The following is a 27,239-nucleotide window of genomic DNA, read 5'->3' on the forward strand; positions in this document are numbered from 1 at the left end:
ACACAGAGGAACACACAGCGAATGGACACAGAGAGCAGACAACAGGGGGAGGGGGGCGGGAGAGGAGAGAAATAAAATAAATCTTGGGAAACGGACTTTGGCCCAGTGGTTAGGGCATCCGTCTACCATATGGGAGGTCCGCGGTTCAAACCCCGGGCCTCCTTGACCCGTGTGGAGCTGGCCATGCGCAGTGCTGATGCGCGCAAGGAGTGCCGTGCCACGCAAGGGTGTCCCCCGCGTGGGGGAGCCCCACGCGCAAGGAGTGCGCCCGTGAGGAAAGCCGCCCAGCGTGAAAAGAAAGAGCAGCCTGCCCAGGAGTGGCGCCGCCCACACTTCCCGTGCTGCTGACGACAACAGAAGCGGACAAAGAAACAAGACGCAGCAAATAGACACCAAGAACAGACAACCAGGGGAGGGGGGGGAATTAAATAAATAAATCTTTAAAAAAAATAAAATAAAATAAATCTTAAAAAAACAAAAACAAAACCCACGCCTGACCCTGAAGTGACCATAGTTGGTTTTAAAGTAACACTTTTTTCCCACCATACAAACTTTTAGCACTTGCTTCCTGGGTGAGCTAAAGTCATATAAATTGACCTGGAAAGGCACCTTTCTCTTCCCCCTGCCCCCACCCTTCCCAGCTTTGAGCTCTCCCCCTTTGCTGTGGTGCTGTAGCACCTTATCTGAACCTCTCTTATGGGCTTGTATTATGGGTATTTATGTGCAAATATTATTACCCTTTCTGAACTGTGAAGGTGAAAGTTTAGGCTCATCTTCCTTCTCTGAAATTCCCATCTAGCCCAGTATCTTTCATAGTACAGACTTTGAAAACGCCCTATTTGTAACTGAGGATGAATGAATGAATGTGAAGGTGTGGATGACCCCCTAGATATCCCTCCCCGCTTCTACCAATTGTAGGTGCCTCCTAGGACCATAGACAGCGATGTATTGAAGACCTACTATGTGCCAAGCACAAAAGGAGCTAAAGGACTGAGATCCTTAACTATAATTCTAGTCTCTCTCCAGCTTCCTGCTACCAAATAAAGAGCTTCTGGGACACTTCTTTCTTTTTGTTTTTGTGGCAAGTCTGGGATTTAGAGGTAGGAAAGTAATATCGTTGCAAATATTCAGGGCTGTCAGGTCTATATCTGGGGTTTTGCACTGCCAATTTCACATTTTCTGAATGAGTTATTCCTATGTATCCTCATGGCAGCTAGCACTGCACTGCCTTGCATATTTTATACGCTCAATGAATATTCGGCAATTGATTTTTTACAAGTATGTGGCAGCATAAATATATTATGAAAAATGAGTCGGCTGAGCACTGAAAGAGTCAGGATTCATTCTTTAAAAAAAATGCGTAGTAGTGGAGCTTGGCTTAAAGTTCAAATGCTCCTGCACCCTGCCCTGAACAATCTCTAACCAGGGGAATCTGATAAGGTAGTTGAAAAGCAATCTTACCTTTGTTCCTTCACTGCAACTGAAAGCCTAACTTTTAGGTGGTTCCCAGGAGCTACCTTGGTGTGGAGTCCTCAAGAGCAGAGAACCATCCTTTTCACTGTCAAAAGAAGATGCTGGTTAATTTGAGGACCCTGTTGAACAATGAAGCTCTTAGAATCGGTCACAAAATCTTGGTTCGAAATTTTTGGTAAGTGACAGCCAGAAATTTGGGTCTGACTTTAAAAACCGGGGTGATAAATGAAATTATATTCTGCAGAGGAGAGCAGCCACCAAAGGTTTCTTTCTGCAGGGTTGCAGCACCATGTTCTACTCTAGTTTGAGACAATTGTCTCTAATGCCAGCTGAGCTTTAATTGCTCAGCCCTTCCATAATCAGATTTCATCATGAGCTGTGGGGTAAGCTAACCGCGGCGGGTGGAACAGACTAAGTGTTCTTGACATCTTTCGTTTGTGCACATTCTAATCGAGCAACTGGCTGAAGAAAATTGTAGGAACTAATTTGCATAGGGCCATCAGCTTGTCTTTAAGTTTGCTTGAAAACAATATAAGACTCGAGGGTGTTGGGATGTAGCAGATCTTCTAAAAAACAGGCTCCAAACAGCAGCTGGATAAATATTTACAAAGCTGCTGCAGAGGAGCCTTACAGGTGAAGGGGATAAATTTTTTTAAAAATCCGAATCTGAAATCCATCCCCGAAAGTCTTTGTGGTATGTCCAAAGTAGGCTTGTCTCCAGTGAATTCATTATAAAAGCTTACATCCTGATGACTGCCCTTGAGCATAAAGTTGGTGAAGGTGGAATGAGATGTCTCAGTGGGGAAGGGGTCAGGGAGATGAGTTAGCTGAGTAAGCAAGGCTATCAGAAAGCTACTAGAATAGTTGTATGTTAACAATCAATTCCCCCAGTGCCTCTTTATAACCTAAACCAACCTCAGAGCAATCCCCTGACTTCCTCAAGAAAGAAGTTCCTAAAGGAAGTCTCGAGGTTATTTCGGTGGGAATCCAACCCATTACAGAGGCCCTGGGCCTCCCTTCAACCTCCCTCTTTGAGCTGCCTGATAGCTCTAGGCTCGCTGGATTCCATTAAATTTGCCTGCCTGGTGAGTACAAGGCTCTCAGAAGCCAGAGTGACGGTGTTAATGATATTGGAAATTAAGCCCAGAGTTTTAGTTCTAGGTGGTACCTCAGAGCCACTGATTACTGCTGTCTCTTATTTTACAGATAAGAGAAAGGAAGCCCAGAGACAGTTTACCAATTAGTACCAGAGTTAGACCCCATAACCCAAATATCTGGAGAAAAGCTCAGGTTTTGGCTTTACCACTCGGTACATGACCTTGAGCAAGTCACTAAATTTTCCTGCCAATATTGCTTTAGCTACACAAATGAACCAAAAAGAATACCTGCTCTGTCTACATCACAGGGTGTTTCAATCATTTATTGAACAAATATTTATTGAGCACTTACTTTGGGCTATGCTCTATTCATCTCTCTCAGTGAATGGAGGCTGGGACAAAAGAATGATTAAATCATCCTAAATCCATATCTGCTACTTGAAAATATGAAAGCCTTCAGTCATCCATGTTATTAGAAACTCAATAGCATAAATCTCTGTTGAAAAACGGGAGATGGAAGGTTTTGATTGAAAGGCAGGGCATACTGATTATAAGAAGGGCCTTGGGAGGAAAGAAGGTGGTGAAGAGCAGGGGAGGAATGTCTTAGGGATATGCTAAGTATTTAGTGAATGATCATGAGCAGCCCCTCCCAGATGAGGTATTGGTATTTCAGAATTGGCTTTTTTTTTTAAGATTTATTTTTTATTTACTTCTCTCCCCTTCCTCCCACCCCCGTTGTCTGTTCTCTGTGTTCATTCGTTGTGTGTTCTTCTGTGTCTGCTTACATTCTTGCCAGCGGCACCAGGAATCTGTGTCTCTTTTTGTTGCATCATCTTGCTGTGTCAGCTCTCCATGTGTGCAGCACCACTCCTGGGGAGGCTGCACTTTTTTCGCACAGAGCCCCTCTCCTTGCAGGACACACTCCTTACGCATAGGGCTCCCGTACGCGAGGGACACCCCTGCATGGCAGGGCACTCCTTGCGTGCATCAGCACTGCACGTGGGCCAGCTCATCACATGGGTCAGGAGGTCCTGGGTTTGAACCCTGGACCTCCCATATGGTAGGTGGGTGCTCTGTCAGTTGAGCCAAATCCGCTTCCCTCAGCATTGGCTTTTAGTAGTCAAAGCCTTCAGTCAGAGATGTGTCCAGTGGTAGGAAGTTCAAGGTGTTGAGTCAGATGTTTGAAGATACGGGATTCCTTTCATGTGCCTTAAATTAGACCAAAGGTTACCAAATTACTCCTCTCCACTCAGAGCACCTGACTGCAGCATCTGGTCTTGGGTAGCACAGTCCCACTTTTAGTACTGATATCTAGCACTTCATGGAGACCGAGCTGAGGTACAGGCTGGGGCTGGTACCAGGTGATAACCAGCCATGGTCCCTCACCTCTGGCCTCCACTCCTGAGAATCTGTTTACAATCTGTGAACTTGCTTCTTTGTTTCTCCTTCTATCCATGGCCCTTTGCTGGCTATGGTCTCATCTTTGAACATGAAACTGGAAGATGCTGTGTCATCAGTCCAGTAGAACCAAATCGACTGTTTAGACTAATGGTTCAGGCATTTTATTGTTCATTGGTATAATTAAAGGAATCATTGCCTCGAAAAACCAACCAACCAATGGGGTAACATTCAAATAGTGGCATTCTCATGTGGCGCGGGTATTTTTCTTTCCTACTCTTGTAGCTAGCCATGCTCCTTGCCGGCTAGATGAACTCAGAATTACTGATCTCCAATAAAACCTACAACCTTAGGCAAAGCCCTCATGAGCACAGAAAAGATTCCTGTCTATTTTGCCTGTGGTACACTTTTATTTGATTTTCGACTTTTGCAGAGTTTCACGTTCTACCCCACCTCGATTTCTCTCAGGGATAGGGGAGGACCCTCATTGTTAAAAAGGAAAAAAAAAAGGGCATACTACAGTGAGTTGACCACTAGAGAGTAATAGGCAGTATGTGGTTAGGGTTTGGCAATGCCACAAAACAGAGGGTGCTCAATCTGAAGTGAGCAGCTTACAGAGGCTGAACCCATCCACACAGCACCTGGATCAATCATGTTTAGCCATTTATTTATTTATGTTACAAATCAATATGATCAGACATCAAGACTGCTGAAAACACCCAATCCACAGGCTTTTTGTCTCACAAAGAAGACTCTGCAGCCTGACTGTGTTTGGAAAATAGAGATTGTCCTATGATTTGTTGGCTATTAGGGGAACCACTTACAGCTTTTAAAGAAACCACTGGAAAAAAAAAACCCATTCTTTGTCAGAGCAGACCAATTTGTAAGTGCAGTTCAATTTCATCTCACAAATAGAAATTTCTTCAGAGAATATTGAACTAAGCCAACCAATTCTGTGGAGGTTATGAATTGGAGCCTGAGGTGAGTGGTTTTCAGGTATTTCATTCCAGACTTTTCTAAGGGCTTACATATCTCGTTATAGTCCTGCTCACTCTGCACACATGCCCACCTGTACACATATGGACACACAGACAAAGACATTATAGGCCATCCATGCTTTTTGGTAGGTGAGAGAAAACAGTGCTCTTTGATTATTCATATTCTGTATTATAACTGAAAAAGAATGCCTTTTAAATAACGTATATATTAACTTGACTTTAGAGAACCATACATGGCAAGAGACCAGGAATACAATGGGGTCATGATGTTACCTTTGGCCAACAGTAGAATTTGGTATGTTTTCTTCTGGTTTTGTTATTTCTAGTAATTGAACTTACATAAAAGAAGTAGAGGCAACCACAGATTTTCAACAGTTTCAGGTTTCTGGTCCTTTAATAGTGGATCAGTACAAGGCTAAACCTCATCTGAATTCCTCAATTTTCATATGACAAGAAGTTTCATAACTTTAGAATATTGAATATCTAAGGGATCTTAGAAACCACCTACTCACCTAGTTATCAGTGATAATTTATACTACATATGGGGATATGACAGTAGTGAGGCCTGTTGGAAGTGTATTTTTATTAAAAATAAAAGTAAGCAGATTTGGGAGTGATTTGTGGTGCTTTTTTCCCTTCAAATAAATAGGATCAGATTTAAGGTAATTCTGTAAACAATGTCACTCTTCTTTCCATGCGTTCCCACATGCCTTCCTGAAAAGGACAAAAAAGGACTGGAATTAAAATGAGGGCACTGAGAATTCAGATGGTGCTCTTATGGCCTGTGGGAATATCTTGTGTTTATAAGCTTCATGAGTATTGTAGAAGACAAAGACATGGAGAATCAATGATTTAGTTCACTTTCTTAATTTTTCAGATGAGGCATTAAGGCCAGAATTGGTAAATGACCTTCCCAAAGTCATTGTTTATTCCAAATTGGAACTGAACTAGTACTGGAATTTAAACATTTCAGGCCTCTGCTATTTTCATTCCACTGGTTTGATTGTCTTGACCAATCTACCTTTGCCCAATATCCTTTTTTTAGGTATAGCCAAAATATCTTAGAAAGGAAAAAAAAATCCTTCAACCAAGAAACTATGCCTTTACTCTTTCATTTATCTGCAACATTGAAGGAACACAAAAATCTCAGCTATAAGACACATCGGGTTCTCTTATGCTTCCAGGAGCTAAAGCCTTTATCTCAAATTCTCCATGGGGATCAAAATATCATTTAACACTGATTTTTTTCCTACTCTGGCAAAGTCAGTTTCTGACTGACCATATTTTATGCTAATCAAGCACTTTCTTTTCCAACAAAATACAAACATACTCTGGAACACATCCAGGCTCCCCACATCCCCCAAAATGCTTGCCAGAGTTAGAAAATGCAGACTCTAGCAATGAAAGGCTTCATTCTGCCAGTAGAGTCAAGCCTTCCGTTTTCAGGCTAGGAAGAGATTCAAATTAAGCCAATACAAGGTTCTATTATTACTTTGGCTTCGTTTTTTAAGCATTGAGTTATTTGGGGTTGAGAAAGCTCTGTAATTATTTTTGTAAGGGATAAAATTAATATAAGAAACTGGTTTTGCTTTCCCCCAAAGTTCTGGCTCTAAACAGATTGTAAGGACAGTCTGGATGGAAAATCCGTCCGTGGTTCCCATTGTGTGTTTTTTTTCCAGCAGTATTTCCTCCTTATTACGTCCTGGCTGAAGAACGATAATGTGATTTGGGTCTAGTTTACCAAGAAAACTAAAATAGTGATTCTGGCTTTGATTTTGCTGCTTGCGAACTGGAGTGGGCCACCTCCAACTGTGTGGCATGGGGCCTTTATGATAAATTAATAGCCATTTTTGCCAGTGATTTTACTTGGCTAATTCAAGTATGGGTTATTACCAAAAAGCAAGAAAATCCTTTCAAGGTACCCTTGACATAGACCAGAAAGAAAGGGGCCTGTGGCACAGGTGTTTTAACATTGTACAATTGTGGAGTTGTTCTACTTTTCTTAAAATTTTAAATAATTTTAAAAAAGGGTGGTGGCAGCTCCATTTCAGAGCCAAAGGGAGGTCGATGAGGAGGCAGTAAACAGGATAGGGATTTAAACTTGGACCATTGTGTTTGCTTTCCTTCCAGCGATAAATTTTCCTGGTTAGCTCATGATATCTATGGAAAACAGTTCTTTTTCCCAAGAGAACATTTCCTGCCCCACCTATTGGGTAGAATTGAGAAAGGTGGTGACTACTCAAATGATTTTTCAATGGTGTAAACTATATGGCCCCCTTCACCACTGTTTTAGGTACAATTTTTTAAAAAATTTCATTTTCTAGTTTTTAAAATTTCATTTTCTACTCAAGCCCTCACATGCCGGTATAGACAGATGGACAATATCTACCACCCCACCCTTCTCCCCCCCCACCCTCAAGAACCATGGGGACTTATTCTGTCTAAAAGAGGTCCATGGAGAGAGGGGACCAAGACAGAGATTCATGCAAGGTATTTGTATTTTCTTTCTACATTTATACTCAAATCTTCGGTCAGTGGAGAAATAGAAAGAGCAACATCTCACAGTGCAATTCCAACAGCAGAACATTAACCCTGACCCTAAATACAATCCTAATCCCATCCCACCCCCCATTTAGAGACTTTTTTGAAGATTTATTTATCTGACCCACTCCCTCATTGTTAGGGTTTGCTGTCTGTTCTCTGTGTCCATTTGCTGTGTGCTCTCTGTCTGCTTGTCTTCTCTTTAGGAGGCACCAGGAACGGAACCAGGACCTCCCACGTGGTAGGTGGAAGCCCAATCACTTGAGCCACACCCACTTCTCACATTTAGAGACTTCTTGAGGAGTCTGAGGAAAAATTTTAGGGAGCCCCAGAGACCTTTTGGCTCCCCCAATCTGTCTTCTATTGGGAAATAATAGTGGGAGTTAGAGTCTTATTGAAATAGGCAAAAGGTATTCTCTTTTATCATAATTTTCCCATTTCCTTGTAGGGCAAGTGAGGGGGAAATTTAGTTCCTTGCAAAATTTTCCTTTCCTTCTAATTTTCATTTCTATTTCTCTGTGATTCAGCAATAACAACACATTTTTAAGCTTAATGAGATTCTCTTAAATGAAATCTGTAATCCTATGAGTATTCAGAAGGGAGAGGATACAAGAAAATTCTGCAGGGGCTGAGAGTGGAAGAGGATATTGTAGTCCATAAATAGAGCAGTTTGGAGACTCAGCTGTTTTGGGCTCCAAAATAACCAAGAATCTGAGCTTGAGCTCTAGGCAAAAAATAAGGCCTTCAAAATTAGCTTAAGAACTGTTTTTCCTGCTGTTGATGGATATATATTCAATGGCTATAATAATGTTTCCCAAATTCTTAGATACCTAGGGAGTGGGGTTTTCTAGCCAAGTATTTTCCCTCTTTTAAAATAATGCCATAGGAAGTCTTAAACCATAATATACTAATGTGTTACTGTAAGATATAGTGTCAAAAGTGTTGCTCATCTGTGACTTTTTGTTGCTTGGCTCATATTCCAGAAGAAAACATATTTTCAAAGCTGCCCTAAATGTGAATTGGGAAAGATGAAGCTGCCAGGCCTCCATTCCAAGGCAGACATTTTCAACCTGTGCCACACATCCCCAGAAGAAGGCTCCAGTTGATGCAGAAAAATTCATGAGTACCAGTCTGTTAAGGGGTTTACTTCTCAGCAGTATCAGTACTTACATATTCCAACCTTTGCTTAATATCATCATTAATTAATATTATCAGACACAAACACCTAACAAAAATACCTATGCAAATATAAGTTTCCTGTCTAAATGCCATGCCACTGTTACTAAATGGCAGACTACTGCAATTGAGACCTTGGCCACAGTTTTGTAAGCTTTTTCCTAGGGTCCCAGCAGAAGGTAGAAAATGGTGGGCTGTTCTAGAAAGCTCTTTACCAGCAAAATATTTTCATATATTTATAAATTCCTTTTAGGATATTTGATTCTGCTAAGTCTAAACATTTTAATTTCTATTTTTGTTTATTATGTACATAATCTATTAGTATCATAGCACATTTACTCTAAATAAGTAAACATATATTGTGAGTCCATGCTCAAATTATTTTACTGTTAGAGGTTTGTAATAAACTTGCTTTAAAGAAATTTCCATTTGGAGAGTCTAAGATTCACATATTTTTAAAAGCTGAAGACAATGGTACATCTTTGAACATTTTGATCCACACACAAGCTGAAAACATGAATTTCATTTGGAGTTGGATACATCATTAGCATCTTGAATTAAATCAATCAATCAGGGAAGCAGATGTGGCTCAAGTGATAAGGCCTCCACCTACCATATGGGAGGACTCCTGTTTGATACCTGGGGCCTCCTGGTGAAAACGAAGAAGAGAAAGTGTGCCTGCACGGCGAGCCTGTGCCCGCATGGTAAGCTGAGTGCCCATGCTGAGCCAAGTGCCCGCGTGGCTAGCCAAGTGCCCATGTGGGTGCCTGTGCAGCGAGCCAAATGCCCACGTGGTGAGCCCAGTGCCCTCATGAGTGCCTGCATGGTGAGCCAGTGCCCATGCAGTGAGCCAGTGCCCTCACAGTGAACCGAGTGCTCGCGCAAGTGCCTGTGTGGTGAGCCAGTGCCCATGTGGTGAGTTGAGTGTCTGCGCAGCAAGATGATTGCTTGCACAGTGAGCTAGTGTCATGCAGCAAGATGATGATGCAACGAAAGAGAGACAAAGGGGAGAGTCAAGGTGAAACAAAACAGATCAGGAACTGAGGTGGCACAATTGGAAGGGAAAATGTCTCCATATCAGAGGACCCCAGGATTGAAGCCCAGTGAATCCTAGAGGAGAAAGACAGAAAGAGAAACAGATACAGTAGATCACATGGTAAATGGACACAGACAGCAAAAAAAAAAAAAAAGGAGGGGGGAAGGGGAGATAAATAAATAAGTCTTTTTAAAAAATCAATCATTCAACCAATCAGCCAACCAACCCCCAAGCCCTTGATCCTTATGGAAGTTTCCTTCCTTATGAACTAGAATCTCTGAAGGGCTTAATCTCACAAAAATTCTACTAAAAAGAATCGATTCACCTACTGAATGCTAAATGAACCAGACTGACAGAAAGTTGAATATTTAGTAAAACATTAATTTGTCTAAGTTATTTGACATAATGTAGTGGAAACAGCAAATTGAATGAATTTGTCATTTTTCTAGAAAACATCTTGTCTTGTCATCACTGTAAAAGGCATACATAAATCCCACCACAAGATTTACTCTTCATCCTAAGTAGCACGAGCTCTCTTCTTAAGCTTGCATTCTTTTTGTGACAGTCATTTTACTCCTAGTAAAATTAATGTCTAATACATGTGGTGAGCTACAATTGACCCTTGGGTATGCATAATTTCTAATGATATACAATACTAATTAGTGTCAAATAGAGATAACACTGGGAATAAAGAAGGAGTAAATGCTATTTGTTTTATAGACTGATTACCTCAACTAACAATTATTGTCATCACAATGTAACAGAATGTTAAAATGGGATTCTTTCCTTCTCAGTTTCTGCCCAGGCCCAATAGGTGCCAACTCTTCCTTTGTTCCAAGGTGCAAAGCTAGAACCCTTAAACAGATCTTGTGAAGGAGGTAGACAAAAATAAGTTTTGTGAGCCATTGGTGACCACCTCCAGCTTATAAAATGGGTTGGATAAACCAAGATAGGAGGTGGAGATCAAAAGAAGATCTTTGGAGATTGTTACCATTGTGTATGAAGTGCCTCCCATAAAGGGAGTTCTATTCCCTCACATCAAGTCTAGAGAATGTGGCTCTGATGAGCCCAGTCTCTTACATGGGAGAGCTTGGGGACACAGTAAACTGATGTCAAGCCTATACCTCAAAAATCTAAAGTGAGAGGGATTGGCTGGGTAGCTGTTCTGATGGTAAAACAAGAGAGGAAGCTATACCATGACGCAACTGACTCTTCTCAGAGCAAAGAACACGGAGGACTTCCCATGAACCAATAGGGAATGAGAAAGAGACCATTGTTTCAGATAATGCTCAGAGACCTCCTGAAGGGGTGGGGAGACTTCAGCAAAATGAGGCTGAATGTGTTCCCACGGATGCCATAGGAAATGCAATCGCCTACATTAAGGACTGCCTTGAGAGATTCCTAATGATGAGGGAGTTCTCCAAAGGACCCTTAAAAGCACCTTACATGTGGGATTTTTCCCTTTGTAGTAATGAAAATGTTCTAAAATGGACCAAGGTGATGATAGCACAATTCTGTGATGGAACTGAGAACCACTGAGTGTGCACTTTGGATGGATTGTGCAAGGCAGGAGGCCATATTACACTGTAAACTCCATGGTAGACGATGGTCTATGGTTAACGGTACAAATATGAGAATGTTCTCTCAGGAACTATAACAAATATACAGTACTAATACATGGTGTTACTAATAGGATAGTTTGTGGGGAAAATACACCAAGTATAAGCTATGGACTATAGATATCAGTAATATGATGTTCTTTCATCATTCGTAACAAATGTGTACAACAATGTAAGGTACTGGTGGTGGGGCGATGTATAGGAATCCTGTATGGTGTGCATGATTGTTTTGTAAACTCACAACTTCTCTAATTAAAAAAAAGCACCCACAAGAGAAAGAGTCAGCCTCAAATGGCTATACCAGTGCTAGAATGCTAGAACAGAGCCAGAATTTCCCTGGCCCTTAACTTCTCATCTTCCCTTGACTTTATCTTTGGAGGAACTGAAGACAAGGATGGAGAGGAAACAACCCATAACCACTGTTACCCCTGTGGAAGAGGCCAGCTTGAATCAGGCCTGAGCTGGGAGGCAAAAGCTGTGGAATAAATTCCTTAAGTTTCTTTTTAATCATATTATAATCATTATTGTTATTATTATTATTATTATACTCAACTGGAAACAATTATTTTACTAAGACCTTTTTTTAAGGTTTATTTTTATTTATTTCTCTCCACACCTCATTGTTTGTGCTTGCTATCTGCTTGCTGTGTCTGTTCGTTGTGTGCTCTCTGTGTCTGCTTGTCTTCTTTTTATGAGGCGCTGGGAACCAAACCTGGGACCTCCTATGTGGGAGGGAAGCATTCAATCACCTGAGCCACCTCTGCTCCTTTCTTGTTGAGTCTCTCATTTTGTTTCTTTGTTGTGCCTCCTCATTGCATTAGCTCTCTGTGTCAGCCTGCTGTCTTGTTCATCTTCTTTAGGAGGCACCAGAAGCCAAACCCGGGAACTCTCATGTGGTAGGCAGGTGCCCAACTTCCACACTCACATCTGCTTCCCTATTAAGACTCTTGCAGGGAGTAAAGTAAACAGAGGACTTTTTAAAAAAAAATTTTATAAGTTACTAGAAAAGCCACAGGGACCATTGTATTTGCATCCACAAATGAGAAAAGAACAAATCTCCCGGAATGGAGTTCAAGGGCAGTAGGAGAAAAAGTATGAAATTGTTTTCTATTGAACCTTACAAATTCTGTTCGTTCAATCTAATGCTTAAATATTAATGGCTAAAATTTATCAAGTGCTTATTATATGCCAAATGCTGTCTGTTTTACATGTATTAAATCATTTTATCCTCACAAGAAGCCTATAAGGTTGTTATACTTATTTTCTAGATGAGAAATGCTGGCACAAAGAGAGTTTAAGTAACTTGCCCAAGGTTGCATGACTAGTAAATAACAAAGTTACTCATGTGAATAAGAATTTACTTTCCTACTATTTTATGCAAATAAGAATTCAATCTTTTTCCTCAAATTCTTCTTTTCTCTCAACAACCCAAATGCTGGATATGTAAAATGTAAACTATGGCCCTATCAATTTCAACTCATTAACACTTTATAGGGACATTTGGCACTACATGTGATTTGTTTTCTTTCAGTAAATAATAAAACAACAAATCATCACATACTTATTTTTCTTAAATACATATTTCTCCTTTCTTGTTTTGTAGGTGTGGACAACCCCTACAAAATAACTTAAAGATGAAGGGTCGAGACCTCCTGACTCTGAAGAATTTTACAGGAGAAGAAATTAAGTATATGCTGTGGCTATCAGCAGATCTGAAATTTAGGATAAAACAGAAAGGAGAAGTAAGTACCATTTTCATCTCACCTCCCATTACTACTATTCAGCCTTTTCAAATAGCCTTCCCAAAGAAAGAGGGGAAAGAAAAGGCATTAAAATTTCTAAACAGTAGCTGAGTAATGAAACCACACAGTCAAGGTAACTGATTATCACTGAATGTACAGGCATCCAAAAAAGCATAAAAATCAGTTATTTAATGACAAGCCATTGCACTTCTTTCACGTGGAATGCTGAAACATTAACTGGATCAGAATCTAAGTACTCATTTGTCTGGAAAGATTTTATTTTTATAACTTCTTTCTTTTCTCTGTGTGTTTTTTATCAAAATTTTCTAGCAACAAATTTCAATTTTGGATGCATATCAGATATATGATCATTAGGATAATGTCCAAAATATCACCATGCGAGTGTTTTTTAAAAATTTAGATTAGCAAAGGAACAATTATAATAAATGGTAGCCAAGTGGGAGAAGAGATGGGATATAGTGCTTAGCTCTAAGCATTATTCTGCATCTTGAGTAATTTATGTTTGAAGCACCCCTAATTAATGCAGCAGCTTCATTGGGCTGCATAACTGTGAAAGCACTTTTGTATTCCAAGCTTGTTCAAAAGTTTTTGAAAGTGTAGGTTTCAGGCTGAGAAAGGTTTTTGTGCTCTTGATTTTCTTATCTAGTTGACTAGCTCTCCAAGCTCTGTTGTCACCAACTTTATTCTCTGGTTTGGATGGACTTCAGAATGAAGAAACGCAACCTCAGTATGATCAAATTTTATTTAGTCAGCTCAGTATTGAACTCGAACCTGGTCAGGGTGGTGATGGAAATGCCCCCTGGTGTTGCTGCACAAGCCTAGCCAAGTTACAAGCCTGGCTGAGGCACTGGTGGAAGTGCCTTCAGTGTTACAGCTCAACCAGGGCCAAGGCACAAGCCTGGCCAAGGTGCCAGTGGAAGCACCTTTCGTGTTACAGCTCAAGCCCTGGGCAAGACACAAGCCTGGCGGAGATACTGATGGAAGCATACAGCTCAATGTTGCAGCTCAGCTTACTGCTGGATGTTTGTTGTTGCAACTCGACTTGGCACTCTCAGCTCAGTGTTGCATCTCACAGCTTAGTGTTTGGCTCAGCTCAGCGTTTGTAGCTCAACTAGGTGTTTGCAGCTCAGCTCAGCATGTGCAGTTTGGCTCAGCATCGCAGCTCAACATTCCTATGGCTGGGGTGAAGATAGAATGTGCACTCTAAGCTTTAGAACTGCTCTGGATATAGTCTAGCTGTGTGACCGCCCCTGGGGGTGGAGCCTCAGTTGTGATGTTCTGCTTGGTCAATCACTGGTTCTAAGCAAGGACATTGGTTAGGGTTTGAAAATCAGATTAGCATATTATATAAACTGGGTATCCTAACTGAGAGGTGCTGGTTGGCTGACTCCGAGAAATGCTGATTGGCTGACTCCATGAGGTGCTGATTGGCTGACTATTAATTAAAGCAATGGATTCTATTGGTTGAAAACTCTCTTACCCTACTGGTTAACTCAAGATTCGTCTTCCTAATTGGTTAGTTCAGGATCCCTCTGCCCAGGAGTCCCAGGCTCTGTTACCTACTTGATCCTTCAAGCTCCTAAGAAAAAACTGAAGACAGGAGAGACCCAAACTGCCGTGGGTTGGCATTCCTAAAGAAGACCTGAAGTTAGAAAATGTTCCCCAGATCCCAGGCCTTTGTTCTTCAACCTTTGTGTGTGAGGAAAGTTAGCTGGCTGGAATTTATTTGTTCCGGAGTTGAACCTTTGGGGAAATCCATCTACAGAAGAGAAAGGAGGAAGAGCTCCATTCCACCCCCAAAATCTCCAGATTGTTTCCAAAGAACTTCCAGAAACAAAGCCTTCATATTCCCACAAGAATGAATGATGTAAACATAGCCGAAATTCTTGGGCTTCATTGTCAACCTAAGCAGGAATCTTAATGCCCCTTGTTGTGACAGATTAGCATATTCCTGTCTGAGAAAACACCTCCAACTCAAGCATCTTCAAGGTCATTCAAAACTGAATGGGGATTTCAGTGTAATTAAGCAAGATGACGTTTGGCTCTGGTATGAAATGTTTATATAATTTGGAACAATTGCTCAGGTTGAACCTAGGTTGAACAAAAATTACTTTTTACATGTCAATAAGCTGTGGGAACTACTGTTCCCTTCCCCCATTTAACATATGAAAACACTTTAATTTCACTTTTAAAATAATCTTTTGATCATTTATTTGGAAGAGAGGAAAAAGCAGCAATGTATTATTCAACATTTTCTAATAATGTAAAGAATGAGTTATGAAACATAATCCTTGGTATTGGACATAAAATATATATTGCATTTTAATTTTACCCTTGTGCTTGATTTTCAGTATTTGCCTTTATTGCAAGGAAAGTCCTTAGGCATGATTTTTGAGAAAAGAAGTACTCGAACACGATTGTCCACAGAAACAGGTGAGTTCATGAATGAAATCACACTTGTGTTGAAAAGGGACTTGAGAGTGAGGATCTGGGAGGAGTACCACCTCAGTTGAGGGATTTGTCTTTTTTTGCAATCCCAAAGAGAAATCATCGACCCTGGGAGCAGCAGTGTAAGCTTCTAACTGCACTTTCCAATTCTCATAAAATTTGCAAGAGGAAAGATTATCTTTCACTGTAAGAATCCCATGAGGATTTGAGAAGAAGTCCCAAATACTTCTTGATGTTAGGTATAGAATGTAAGTGGGAGGGGAGCAGGTGTAACTCAGTAGTTGAGCACCTGCTTTGTGTGTACCAGGTTGTGGGTCAATACCTGGTACCTTCTAAAAAAATGTAAGTGGCCACCAATTCTCAGACCTTACACTCATGAAGGCAAGAAATGTGCCTACTTTTCTAAGACGTAAAGAACATTTTCTTGTGTGTTCCCATTCTGCTAGGTGGCAGAAACCTAACCTCTGCAACTTTAAGCAAGCCTCAGTCATTTTAAATTTTCTGGGATGTTTGAGGTCTCCTTTCCCCCACAGCCATGGCTAAGTTCTGGAGGGTATGTGAATGTCAGGACATCTGGGGCTGGAGGTGGGGATCTGCTCCTTGGTCATCAAAACATCATCAAATTGCCATGCTGGAGAAGTCTGGGACTTCTGCATTTCCTCACTGTGTCTGTCTGTTTCCCATGTACTGTGGGAATTGTATTACTCTGATCATAAGAACCAAGACCTCTCTTGGGTTGGCTCTCTCAACTTCTTGTCAGCTCTCCAAGGCACTCTAGGCACAGAGATACAGCAAGACCATCTCTACTCTATTGTCCCTTCCTCATGCTGGGCTTTGGGGAGCTCTCTATTATTTGCTGCCTCCTATAGCTCTGCCTTAAAAGCAAGACAGCTCTTGAGTTCCCCAAACTCTTCTGTAATTTCCATCATGCTCCCCCCATCTTAGAACTTGGACTTCAGGAACAGACAGCAGGTTACAGTGTCAAAGCTCCATCAATTTCTATTTCCGCTGCTTCTCTTCTCTTGCTCTCCTTCTTGCCCTTCCCACTCCCAGGGTTGGAGGCTGGTCAATAAAGCAGCAGGAAAAAACTGGCTTTGACTCTCCATGTATTCTTCATAATCTATTGCTTGTGCTTGGAGTCCCAGGCCTTTGAAACTCAAATTTTCCTTTTTCTCAAATTATTATCCCTGCCTTAAGTTTCAAAAAATCTGTTTTGAAACTCATAAGTCATAAATTGGCTCTTTTCTTTCTCTATGTATTTCTGCTCTATCAGCCCTCCCTTGAGTCAATAATAAGACTGAACAAATGGGCAAATAGATGGGGTCTGGGAGGAAGTGCTACGAACAAAAATGCACTGGTTGATTCTTCAAATATCTTATCCTACTTTGGAAACAACCCTTTCTAGAGCTTAGAAACAGGGGTTCTTAACCAGGGGCCCGTAAGTTTGAACTGAAATTCAAAAAAACATTACTCTTAGGGGGACGTGTTGGTGCAGGTGTGATATATTTTTAAAATAATACCCAGTATATCGTGGACTTAGTAAGGGATACAAGGTTTTCATCTGACTGGCAAAGGGGTCCATGGAACAAAAAAGGTTAAGAACCCCTGGTTTAGAAGAACCCAACAACTACATGTAATTTCCCCCTTGTAATGATCAGTAATGAGGTAAAAAACATAATAAAAACGAAGTTCGGGGAGATTAAATGACTTAGATAAGTTATAGAATTAGGATAAATAGCACCAGAATTCAGATCTTAAGTCCACTGATCTTACTAATGCCCTTTGGAAGAAAGAAGGAGGAAGAGGGGAAATATACAAGGTATCACCTAGTCTTTCAAAACAGATGAGAACATTTTTCTCTTTAATGCTGGTTCCCATAAAAGATCATGCTGACATCTGGCATATAGTAGGGGGAAAGGGAATATTGAATAAACCAGTCAGTGACTTTCATATTTTGTCCCCTTCCAACACCGGCCTTATGTGAATTGGGCAAAATTTTATTTTATTTTTTTTCTTTTATCATTAGTACTTGAGAGGTGGTCTTTTTTGACCACCAAAGAATTGGTTAATACGTAGAAATGTCTCAATTTTCAGGCTTCTCAAATGAATTAATCATTGTTGGTGTTTTCTACCATTTTTCTCTGTTCAAATGTTACATTTGATATCAGATAGGCCTGAAAAATTGATCCGTTTCACCGTTCACATATAATGTGGTAGTTAAGCTATTAATAAAAACAGTAGCTAAAACTTAGTAAGTTCTCAGGGGCAGACTCTATGCCAAGTGCTCTACATTAATTACCTGGATTATCTCCCTTAATTCTCTTGACAAATCTACCAGAGAGAGAACATTGAAGAAAACTGGCTGAAATGGGTTCAGTCAATGACCCAAGGACATGTAGCTAATAAATGGCAGACCCAGGATTAGAAGCTATTATTAAATGCATATTTTAAATATCCAATTTAATTCAGACCTGTGATAGTTTTATTCTAGTAAAATTGTTTCTACATGTGACATTAAGTATTTCATTAAATGATGGTGTTCTGTAAAGTGGTACTCTGAAAGTTGGACAAAATTGCCAACCATAGCAATGGATTCAGAAGAAATGGAACATATAATCATATAAACTTATGGTTTACATACTATTCATCATTATCCTCAAAATGTACCCATGGGTCTAATTTCATATGGTATTCTGCCAAACTCAACAGTAGGAAAATAAGTCAGACTGAGTAGCTGCTCTAAATACTTACAGAAACAGTAAACCCCAACAAAAAATATGGCAGAGCATTTCTATTGTATATATGTGCCTCTTTAATAGCTGTGCCTTCTTGCAATTTTATCATCAAAAACTGTTACCTTGGTGTTTAGAATGAAAATAAGATGGAATTATTATTGTCTGTTACTGCCAGACACTGGCATGGGCTGCTTCTCACAGAACAGTACTTGAGAATTCCATCCCAAGCACGTGTCCCAGAGATATTTCCAGTTATCTCCGTGGGTAGAATAAATTTCTCTACCCAACTTAAACCACAGTAATTGTTTATGTAACATTTTTATTAGTAAAATCTAACATGCTCACAGAAAAGTATGCAAATCATTAAATACATAGTTCAATGAATTTCAAAAAAGTGAACACACCCATATCACCAACACTGAGATAGAGAAACAGAACACATTATCCTGGCTTGTAACAGCATAGATTAGCTTTGCCTCTTTTCAAACTTTAAATAAATGGAATCATTTATATAATGCTTTTTTGTGTCTGGCTTCTTTTGCTCAGCATTATGTTTGTGTGATGAATCGCTGTTGTTGTGTGCAGTTGTAGAGTGTTCATTCCTAACCCACTCCTTGTATATGCTTGGCTGACAAACCTCACAATGCTCCTGTGTGTCTACTGATGATTATGTTCTTTTACTGAAAGTTAATTGAGCAGAGAGACGGGCACATTTATTCATCTCAATAAGTGCAGTGACTGATAGAAACGTGCATTGGGCATCGTAAGAGACTGTTCTTTTTGTTTTTTAACATTGGTATTTCACTTTCAAGGTTAAATATAAGCTGGTGCTCAAGATGCTGTTTGAAATTCATCATCTTATAAAGATGCCCAAATAAACATTGTGATACTATTCTGCAGGCATGAAAGTCAAGCACAGAAAGGTTAATAACTGCCTTGGATCTACCAGCAAGGGCCCTCAAATCCTTTACATTTCCAGTGAATGAATTCTATTTATACCCTTTCTTCTAAAACTTGCAAGAATCTGTGAGGAAATGAAAGAGCAAAATAAGATTCACATTTATTTTCCCAAAGATAAATTAAGAAAGTAACAGAACAAGTCCTTTGTTCGAAAAATATCTGATGTGAAAGCATAAACAAATGAATCAGATTAAAACAGACTTCTCTGCATTAAAGGAGAAGAGAAAATGCAGCTACATCCCTCTATCCTCTCTTCAGCAATGGAAGCTCCTGGGTGGCTTCTCAGAACCTCTGATGCCCTTCTTGTCACCACAGGTCTGATAAATGGGTGAATGTTTGACCTGTGCTTTTGGACTGGGATCTCAGACTACTTCTGGATCAGTGGTGAAAATTGCAGTTGCAGTTCTTTCTCACAGGCAATATTCCCCCAGTTTATTTCTTTCAAGGTGGCTGAAGGCTTTGACTCCTACTTGATAACATTCTCTGTGACCCAACTTCCTACCCCCACCTTTTGTGGCTCTTGTTTCTTGCACAAAGAGGGCAATCAAAGGGCAACAGACTAATCCCCACAGCAGAATAACTTGTAGTCAAAGAAAGAATGTGACTTGGAGCAGACTGCCAGGAAGTCTCAAACATCGTTTGAAATCTTCCTCCAAGGTCCCCAGTCCTCAGTGGAATGCCTCCCTGTGCTAGGTACACAGTAGATGCATAATAGTTACTACCTTGTTGAATGTAAAGTAGTCATATCTGTTTATCTACTTTGCCCTGATTTTAAATAAACTAATTGCTCAGAAGTGATTATAATCATTACTAGATGCCGTTAGCTCACAGGTAATAGAAATTTCTGTTTTTCTGTTAACAAAATGAGATGTTTGCAAATGAACAAAATGAGCTGTCTCTCTCTCCATAGTCAAAATCCCTCCTTCATTCATTCAGCAAGTATTTATTGAATAGTGGGTTTTGAGCACAGGAGAGGCATGATCTGCATTGCTTTTTAAAAGGATCACTCTGACTGCTCTGTTGAGAATACACTACAGGGTGAGGATGACGGGGTGCAGAAAAAAGATAGCAACAGTAAAACCTGTCAATAAGTAACTGCGGTAATCCAGATGATGGAGGCTGGAACCAGGTGAGAGCAGTGACAGCGATGAGAGGGTCAGACTCTTGAGTTTGTTTTGAAGAGAGAGCCAACAAGATTCCTGGTTTACTGAGTGAGAGAAAGAGAGATGTCAAGTATGACTTGAAGGTTTCTGGCCTGAGCAACTGTGAAGGCTACAGGTAAAACAGGTTGGAGGGGAAGATCAAGAATTTAGTTTTGGAAGTAGTGAGTTTCAGATATCTATTAGACCTACAAGTGGAGACGTTGAAAAGGCAGTTGGATGAGTCTGGAGTTTGGGAGTAAGATCTGCCCTAGAGGATTTGGGTGTCCCAGGCTATTGGTGGTATTTAAGTCCATGGGACTGGATATAATTTTGAAAGAAATGAGTGTAGATTGAGGGAGGAGGACTAAGGGCTGGCCCTGGGCAAACCAACATTAGGAGGTCAAAGAGAAGAGGAGGAACCAGTAATGGAGACTTAAAAGGAGCAATTTCCAAAGTAGATGTAAAAAAGCAAGCAGGTGTGGTGTGCTGGACGTTTGTGTGAAGATAGTTTGTCAAGGAGAAGGTGGTGATCAACTTTGCTAAATGCTGGTAAGTCCAGAGGAGTGAGGACTGAGAAATGGCCACTAGATATAGCAATGTGAAAGTTATTGGTAACCTTGGTGAGAGGAGTTTGGGTGCAGTGGTGGGGAGCTGAAGCCTTCTGGGAAGAGGTTTAAGGGAAATGAGAAGAGAGGAACTGGAAAGAGAAAGAGCAAACAGAATTTTGCTGCAAAAGGGAACAAGTAATTAAAGGGATAACTAGCAGAAAAAGTAGGGCCAAGAAAGAGTTTATTTTTGTTTTGTTTTTTAAAAAAAAGGGAACAGCTAATTTGAGATGATATAAGGGAGAAAGGGAAGACTTGCTAGAGCGGTGAGTAGGCAAGAGGGGACCGTGTCCTCTAATGCATAAGTGGAAGGGCTAGCATTACTCAGGGTACAGAAAGTTCATTTATGCTTACAAGGCAATGTATATGTGCAGATGCTGGCAGGTAGGTAGATGTATTGGTGGAGTCTGGGAATTTTCTTCTGATTCCTACAGTTTTTGCAGTCATGTAGGAAGTAAGGTCATCAGCTGAGTGTCGGTTCTACTTTCAAAATATGTCAAAAATCCAACCACTTTCTCACTTCAGCTGCTACCACTCTCATCCGAGCTGTCAACCAGCATGCAGATTTTTACAACAGTCCCTGACTGGCTTCCCTGCTTGCCCTCTTACCCTGCTACTGGTGGAGGAATAGAGTATGGATTAGAGTGGACTTACTGGTGTTCTGCTGGGGAACTATTGTGATTAGTAAGGGAAGAAATTGTAGTAGTGATGTGGAGAGAGTAGCCACGGTGGCTACTGATGGTCAGGAGACGGAAGAAGAGATATGGTGTGGGGGCATTTTCAGGATTTGGAGTTGTTCTGGGTGGTGCTGCAGGGATGGATGCTGGACGTTGTGTGTCCTGCCATGGCCCACTGGGTGGACTGGGGGAGAGTGTAGACTACAATGTGGACCACTGTCCATGTGGTGCAGCAGTGCTCCAGAATATATTCGCCAGGTACAGTAGATGTGCCACGATGATGGAAGAGGTTGTTGATGTGGGAGGGGGGGGGGTGGGGGGGTATATGGGGACCTCATATTTTTTGAATGTAACATTTAAAAGAAAGCAAAGAAGAAGAAAAAAACATAAGTCCAATCATGTCATTCTAGGGTTCCAATTCTCCAAAGGCTTCCCATCTTATTCAGGAAAAATGCCAATGCCATTGCCTCCTCCCCACCTTCCTTCTCCAACCTCACTTCTTATTACTCTCCTCCTCACAACTCTGCACCAGCCATACCAACATTCTTGTTGTCCCTTGAACCCACCTGACATAATGCCTGCTCAGGACCTTTGCACATGCTCTTCCTACTGTCTGGCATGCTTTCCATGGCTCACTCACCCATCTTCCTCAGGTCATGACACGAATGTCACACAACCTGGGTTGCTTCCCTGACCAAGCTACTTAAAATCACACTTCCTATTCCCTAACCCCCCTCCCTGCTTTATTTTTCTTATAACACTTAGGAGCATCTTACAAGCAATGTATTTGATTTACTTATTTAGTTTATAGTTGCCTCTCCCCACTAGAATGTAAGCTCCATGCAGATAGGGACTTGCACCTTGCTGTTTATGGTGAGTTCCCTGGTGCCCAGAACAGCACCAGGCACATATTTGAGGAATGAGTGAATGAACTTGAGCACCATGCTGTGCATCCAGAATATGTTGTGGTCACTTTTTAAAAAATGAGATGGACCCTGCACCCAAAATTTCACTGATGATGCTTTACATGTTCCAGGAGGGCATGAAAATGTTTTATTATTCACATAAGGAAGCTTTCTAGGTAGGACAGGCTTCCAAGCTGGTGTCCGAGTGGCCAGAGAGAACAGGGAAAGGAGGCTGGCTTGGGATTTTATTGTGGTTAGGGGGTAGGGTGAAAGTTCCTATGCATAGGCTGGGGCATGTGTGGTCTGACCTCCAGCTAGTTGTCAAAAGGAGGAAACATCCAGACTTTCTTATCAGCTTGTCCAGCTGTGGGGCATAAAGCGAAAGGAGAATGGTGGGCTCGAAAGCTGTCAGCAGCCAAACATCAAAAATGGAGTCAGACTATTTTAGGTACCCATAGCAAGTAGTATTGTTGGGGAGTTTTATATTCTAAGATTTCTCTGGCTCTACCTGAGACCTGGAACGTCAGATCCTTAGAGGAACTTCAGGCTCTTGGCAAACCCCTGTATTTTCCAGATGAAGACTGAGTTCATTTCCACGATGTTGTAAGTTGACTCAGTGGCTGGTTCTCACATGGCAAAGCTTGGGGTTAAAAGGACTTAACAACTATCTCATACAATTTTGTAGTCTCTTTGACTCTCAGAATCCCTGCTTATAAGATGCCGATGATCATATCTACCATGAGTTTTATGAGAGTGAGAGATTCAGTGAAAGGATGTTTAGAAAGTGCTAGCCCATGGTAGTGGTCTGTGGATAGTCTTTGCTAGACTGTTGCCTTTGGTTGAAAAATCATTTAGTCTGGGCATATTTAAGAAAACATTAAAAAATATAACCTAGGTAGAATATAATTATTTCATTTTACACAGCTACAGAAATGAGGTCTATTTTTTTCTTATTGAGTATTTTTTTAATTTTTACTCTTTATTATGAAAGTTTTAAAGCCAACCAAAAAGTAAAATGATTAGCCTAATGAGCAAGCACCTCAATACCCCTTACATGGATATAACAATTGTTAATATGTTGCCTTCTTTGATTGATTGTTTTTTTTTGCAAAGAATTTTAAATTAAAATTAGAGCTATAATGATATTGACTCCCTAAATATGTAAGTATGCCTCTTTTAAAAAAAGAATGTTTTCATATATGTCTACAATATTGTTGTAGAATTTGAGAGAGGTTCAATTATTTGCGTATGAATAGGCCAGGACTCAGGAATGATTTTGAGAAGGAAAAATGGTTTATTGACGGCCGACTCGGGAGCTTTCTGTTTCAATCCCAAGCCCCAACAAGATTTTCAAATTTCTTTTATACAGAGAGGAAAGGCCAAATGGTCCCTTTGTTTTAGTTCTCAATAGGCTTGAATTAGCATATATATCTTCCACATCTTAGATAAGCTTTTAGCATGGACTCCAGACATTCTAGATAAGCTTTTAGCATATTTTGTTTGCATTTCCCCTAAATACTTAAAATTTATAGACCTTGCATTGTTAAACTGTTTCCTGGGACTGGAGTCCTTGCCATTGTCACTAAGGGCAGGACTGTAGCCTCTTACCATTCCACACCCACAAGTCAGACAGCTTAGGTTATCTCTGAAGAGACAAAGAGCCTCCCACCCATAGCCCACATCAATATCATTATAATACCTAACGAAAATAATAATTTATTAATATCATTTATTAAGTCCATATTAAAATTGCATTATTCAAATTGAGCTAAGGCCTTGGTGAGGTGTTTCAGGAGGTGTGGGCTCGCTGGCAGTGATTAGCGGCCCACGTGGTCCGGGCAGCCTTCCACGGCTCGGCGGGAAGCCCCTAGGCCAGCGCGTAGGCCTAGGTTCTCCAGGCGTGGGGGACGCGCGGTAAAAACCACGGAGACAGCCTGAGCGCAGGAACAAGTCTGCTTTATTGCGGAAATACACTTGGTTATATAGGGTTGGGTAGAGGGAGGGGCAGGAGCTGGGGCGGATTAACTACGGGGCGGTAGTGGATAGGCGGAGTTGTGCAGGCGGCTATGAGGTAGGCAGTAGCTAGGGAAGGAGGCAGATTATATATTGGCAACGTGGGCGGGACTGGCGGGAAGGACAGCAACGGCTGGAGGAAGGAGATAACAAAGGCTGGGGGAAGGGATGCAGCAACAATTGCTCCTTCTGTTTTTTAAGGGAGAGTAGATGAAAACAGAGTATCTCTGGGGAGGACAAGGGGTAAGGGGGCAGAATTGACTGGCTAAGGGCAAATGACATAGCATTTGATCAGGATGCATGTATAGCCCTTAGGGTCGGTACGTGCTAGTGCTAAATGAAATACTTAACTTGACGTTGCTTTTTGGGGTGGATAGCACTGTGGCTAACTTAACTGCAAAATTTTTCTGACGTATAGCAATAAAGGGGGGCGGGGGGTGCACCCAAGCCCTTTACGCCGAGGGAAACAAACCCGTGCCGGCGGCTACGGTCAGGGAGTTCTACAGTAAGCAGCTTACAGGCAGGAAGTACGGTGGGAAGGGGGGCGAGGACATGGTCGAGATTGAGGAATGGAATCAGAAGCAACGAGACGTTGGTAATGGATTTGGACAAATGAGGAGAATACATTGTCAGCATGATCTTTGGCAAGGCGAATAATTCGTCGAATGGCCCAGGGGCCAACTGTGAGACCTAGGATGATGAGCAGAACTGGGGTTAGCAACAGGAGGAGATAGGGGAGGAGGGGCTGCAGGAAGCCCCAGGGGCCGGCAGTTTGGGCTCGTTCAAGTCGGCGTTGGTTGAGACCTTTTTCAAGTTCTTTTAAGCTAGAGTCTACTAAGCCGGTATAGTTAGCATAAACGCAGCATTCTTCTCCTAGAGCAGCACATAGGCCACCTTCTTTAAGGAGGAGGAGGTCAAGGCCTCGGCGGTTTTGCAGGACAACTTCAGAGAGAGAATTAAGAGAGTCTTTAAGGTATTTGACTGCATCACGGAGGTAGATGATATCAGAGTCTACTGCTTGTCTGAGGTTTTGGAGGGCGGATGCTTGTGTGGCTAGAGCTGCAACACCAGTGGCAGCTCCAGCTGCAGCTAGGAGGGAAGTGACAGTGAGTACAGCAGTAATAGGTTCGCGTTTGTGGAGGTAAATAGCTTCTTGTGTATGGTCAAAGGCTTCAAAGAAAGGTAGGGGAGTGCGATAGATAACTCGAGGCGTGAGAAGGATGAGAACACACGTTTCTTTGGTTTTGTTAAGTGTGGCAACAGATAAGCATGGAGTAAGTCCCGTGGAGGAGCAGAGCCATTGGGTGGTGTTTAGGGGAACTAAATATTTGGCAGAGATGTGTGGGGAGGTATAGTTGGCACAGGCTGTAAGGCTGGGAGTGCGAGAAGAACGGGGGTGAATGCATATACCCTTGGAAGAGATGTGCGTAAAGGTGAGTGAGATATGAGTAGATTGATCCCAATTGCAGGAAGAGGGGGAATCATCGGTGGAGGAAATAAAGAGGGGCGCGGGAATAGCAAGTGGATCATAGAGGGGGAGGCTGGGGGAAAGACATAACCAGCAAGAGCGAGTGAGTTTGGGGTGGGAGGCGTTGAGAGAGAAATAGGAGGCGTTTAGGAGTTTGAAGTAGGGACTAGAGGAGATGAGAGGATGTGGTTGTATATTTAAAGCAGGGGGGAAAGTGGGCCTAGTAGAAGGAACGAAGGCGGTCGAGGTGGAAGAGATTTTGAGGGGAGTAGATGAGGACGGAAGAAGGTGAACAGTGGGTGGGGGAAGAGAGTTAAGGATGTGGTTGGGACCAATAGCAGAGAGTGGGGCGGAGACAGGTCTTTTCATTATAATAAAAAAGGCACCAGGGTCATACTCGGTCATATACAGACAGATCCCCCAAGTGCGGCCTGTGAACCACTGATCTGAATTAGGGTCTTTGACAAAAAGTGTGACGCGGTCCCATCGATTTCCATACTTGAGGGTGAGATATGGGTCTTTGTCTTTTGGGGTTGTAGACAGGCCATAGGCTATGGTTTCACAGCCCCAGGATGGGCAGTAGTAATGTGTTGGATCATGACAGCCTCTCACTGAAGGGGGGCAAATATAGTAACCGGAAAGAGTTTTCCCGTAGGGGCCAGTAAGGCCACTGCTAGGGGTGCCTGAGCACTTGGGTCGGGGTGGCAACTTATTACTGATGTATCCCATGTTAAATGTATTTATAACAGAGCCTGAGATTTTAGTATCTGTGTGATCGTATCCAGCTAGCCGGCAAACGTGCAGCGTGAAGGAGGGGGCTCCAGCAGTCACGTTGAAGGCGAGAAGTTTTTCAAACTGCCAGAGGCTGAGGGTCCAATTGAAGGGCTGGTGATTCAGGTTGGCGGTAGCAGAGGAGGCTAGAGACAGCATGAGGATAAGGAGATGAATGAGACGAGGGAGGGTAGGGGAACAAGGGGTGGGTGTGTGAACAGAGCGGGCCTGTCGGAGGAGCTGGAGAATTTGGCGTTCGATGGGGTCATCATCTTCAAGAGAAAGTCGGCTTAGGCGGCGGGCAAAGAAGCGTTGTCGACGTCGTTCGCGGTGAGAGAGAGCTGGTGTGGTCCCCATGGGCGACGGTGTTGGGGTAGTAGGCTCAGATGAATGTACTTGGGGGCGCATAGTGGT

The 27,239-nt window shown here is 41.8% G+C and overlaps 1 protein-coding gene across 1 annotated transcript in view; it reads left to right on the top strand.

Annotated features, from left to right (window-relative positions):
- Positions 1–1,436: 1,436 nt before the first annotated feature.
- OTC (ornithine transcarbamylase) overlaps positions 1,437–27,239 on the top strand; it is an 83,509-nt gene continuing 57,706 nt past the window's right edge. Inside the window, exons 1-3 of the mRNA XM_004457647.5 lie at positions 1,437–1,648; positions 12,942–13,080; positions 15,453–15,534. Coding sequence (XP_004457704.1) covers positions 1,572–1,648; positions 12,942–13,080; positions 15,453–15,534 — 298 coding nt within the window. The 5' untranslated portion in view covers positions 1,437–1,571. The remainder of the gene's footprint in view (positions 1,649–12,941; positions 13,081–15,452; positions 15,535–27,239) is intronic.

This window comes from Dasypus novemcinctus, chromosome X (genome assembly GCF_030445035.2).
Source record: "Dasypus novemcinctus isolate mDasNov1 chromosome X, mDasNov1.1.hap2, whole genome shotgun sequence".
Taxonomy (NCBI): domain Eukaryota; kingdom Metazoa; phylum Chordata; class Mammalia; order Cingulata; family Dasypodidae; genus Dasypus; species Dasypus novemcinctus.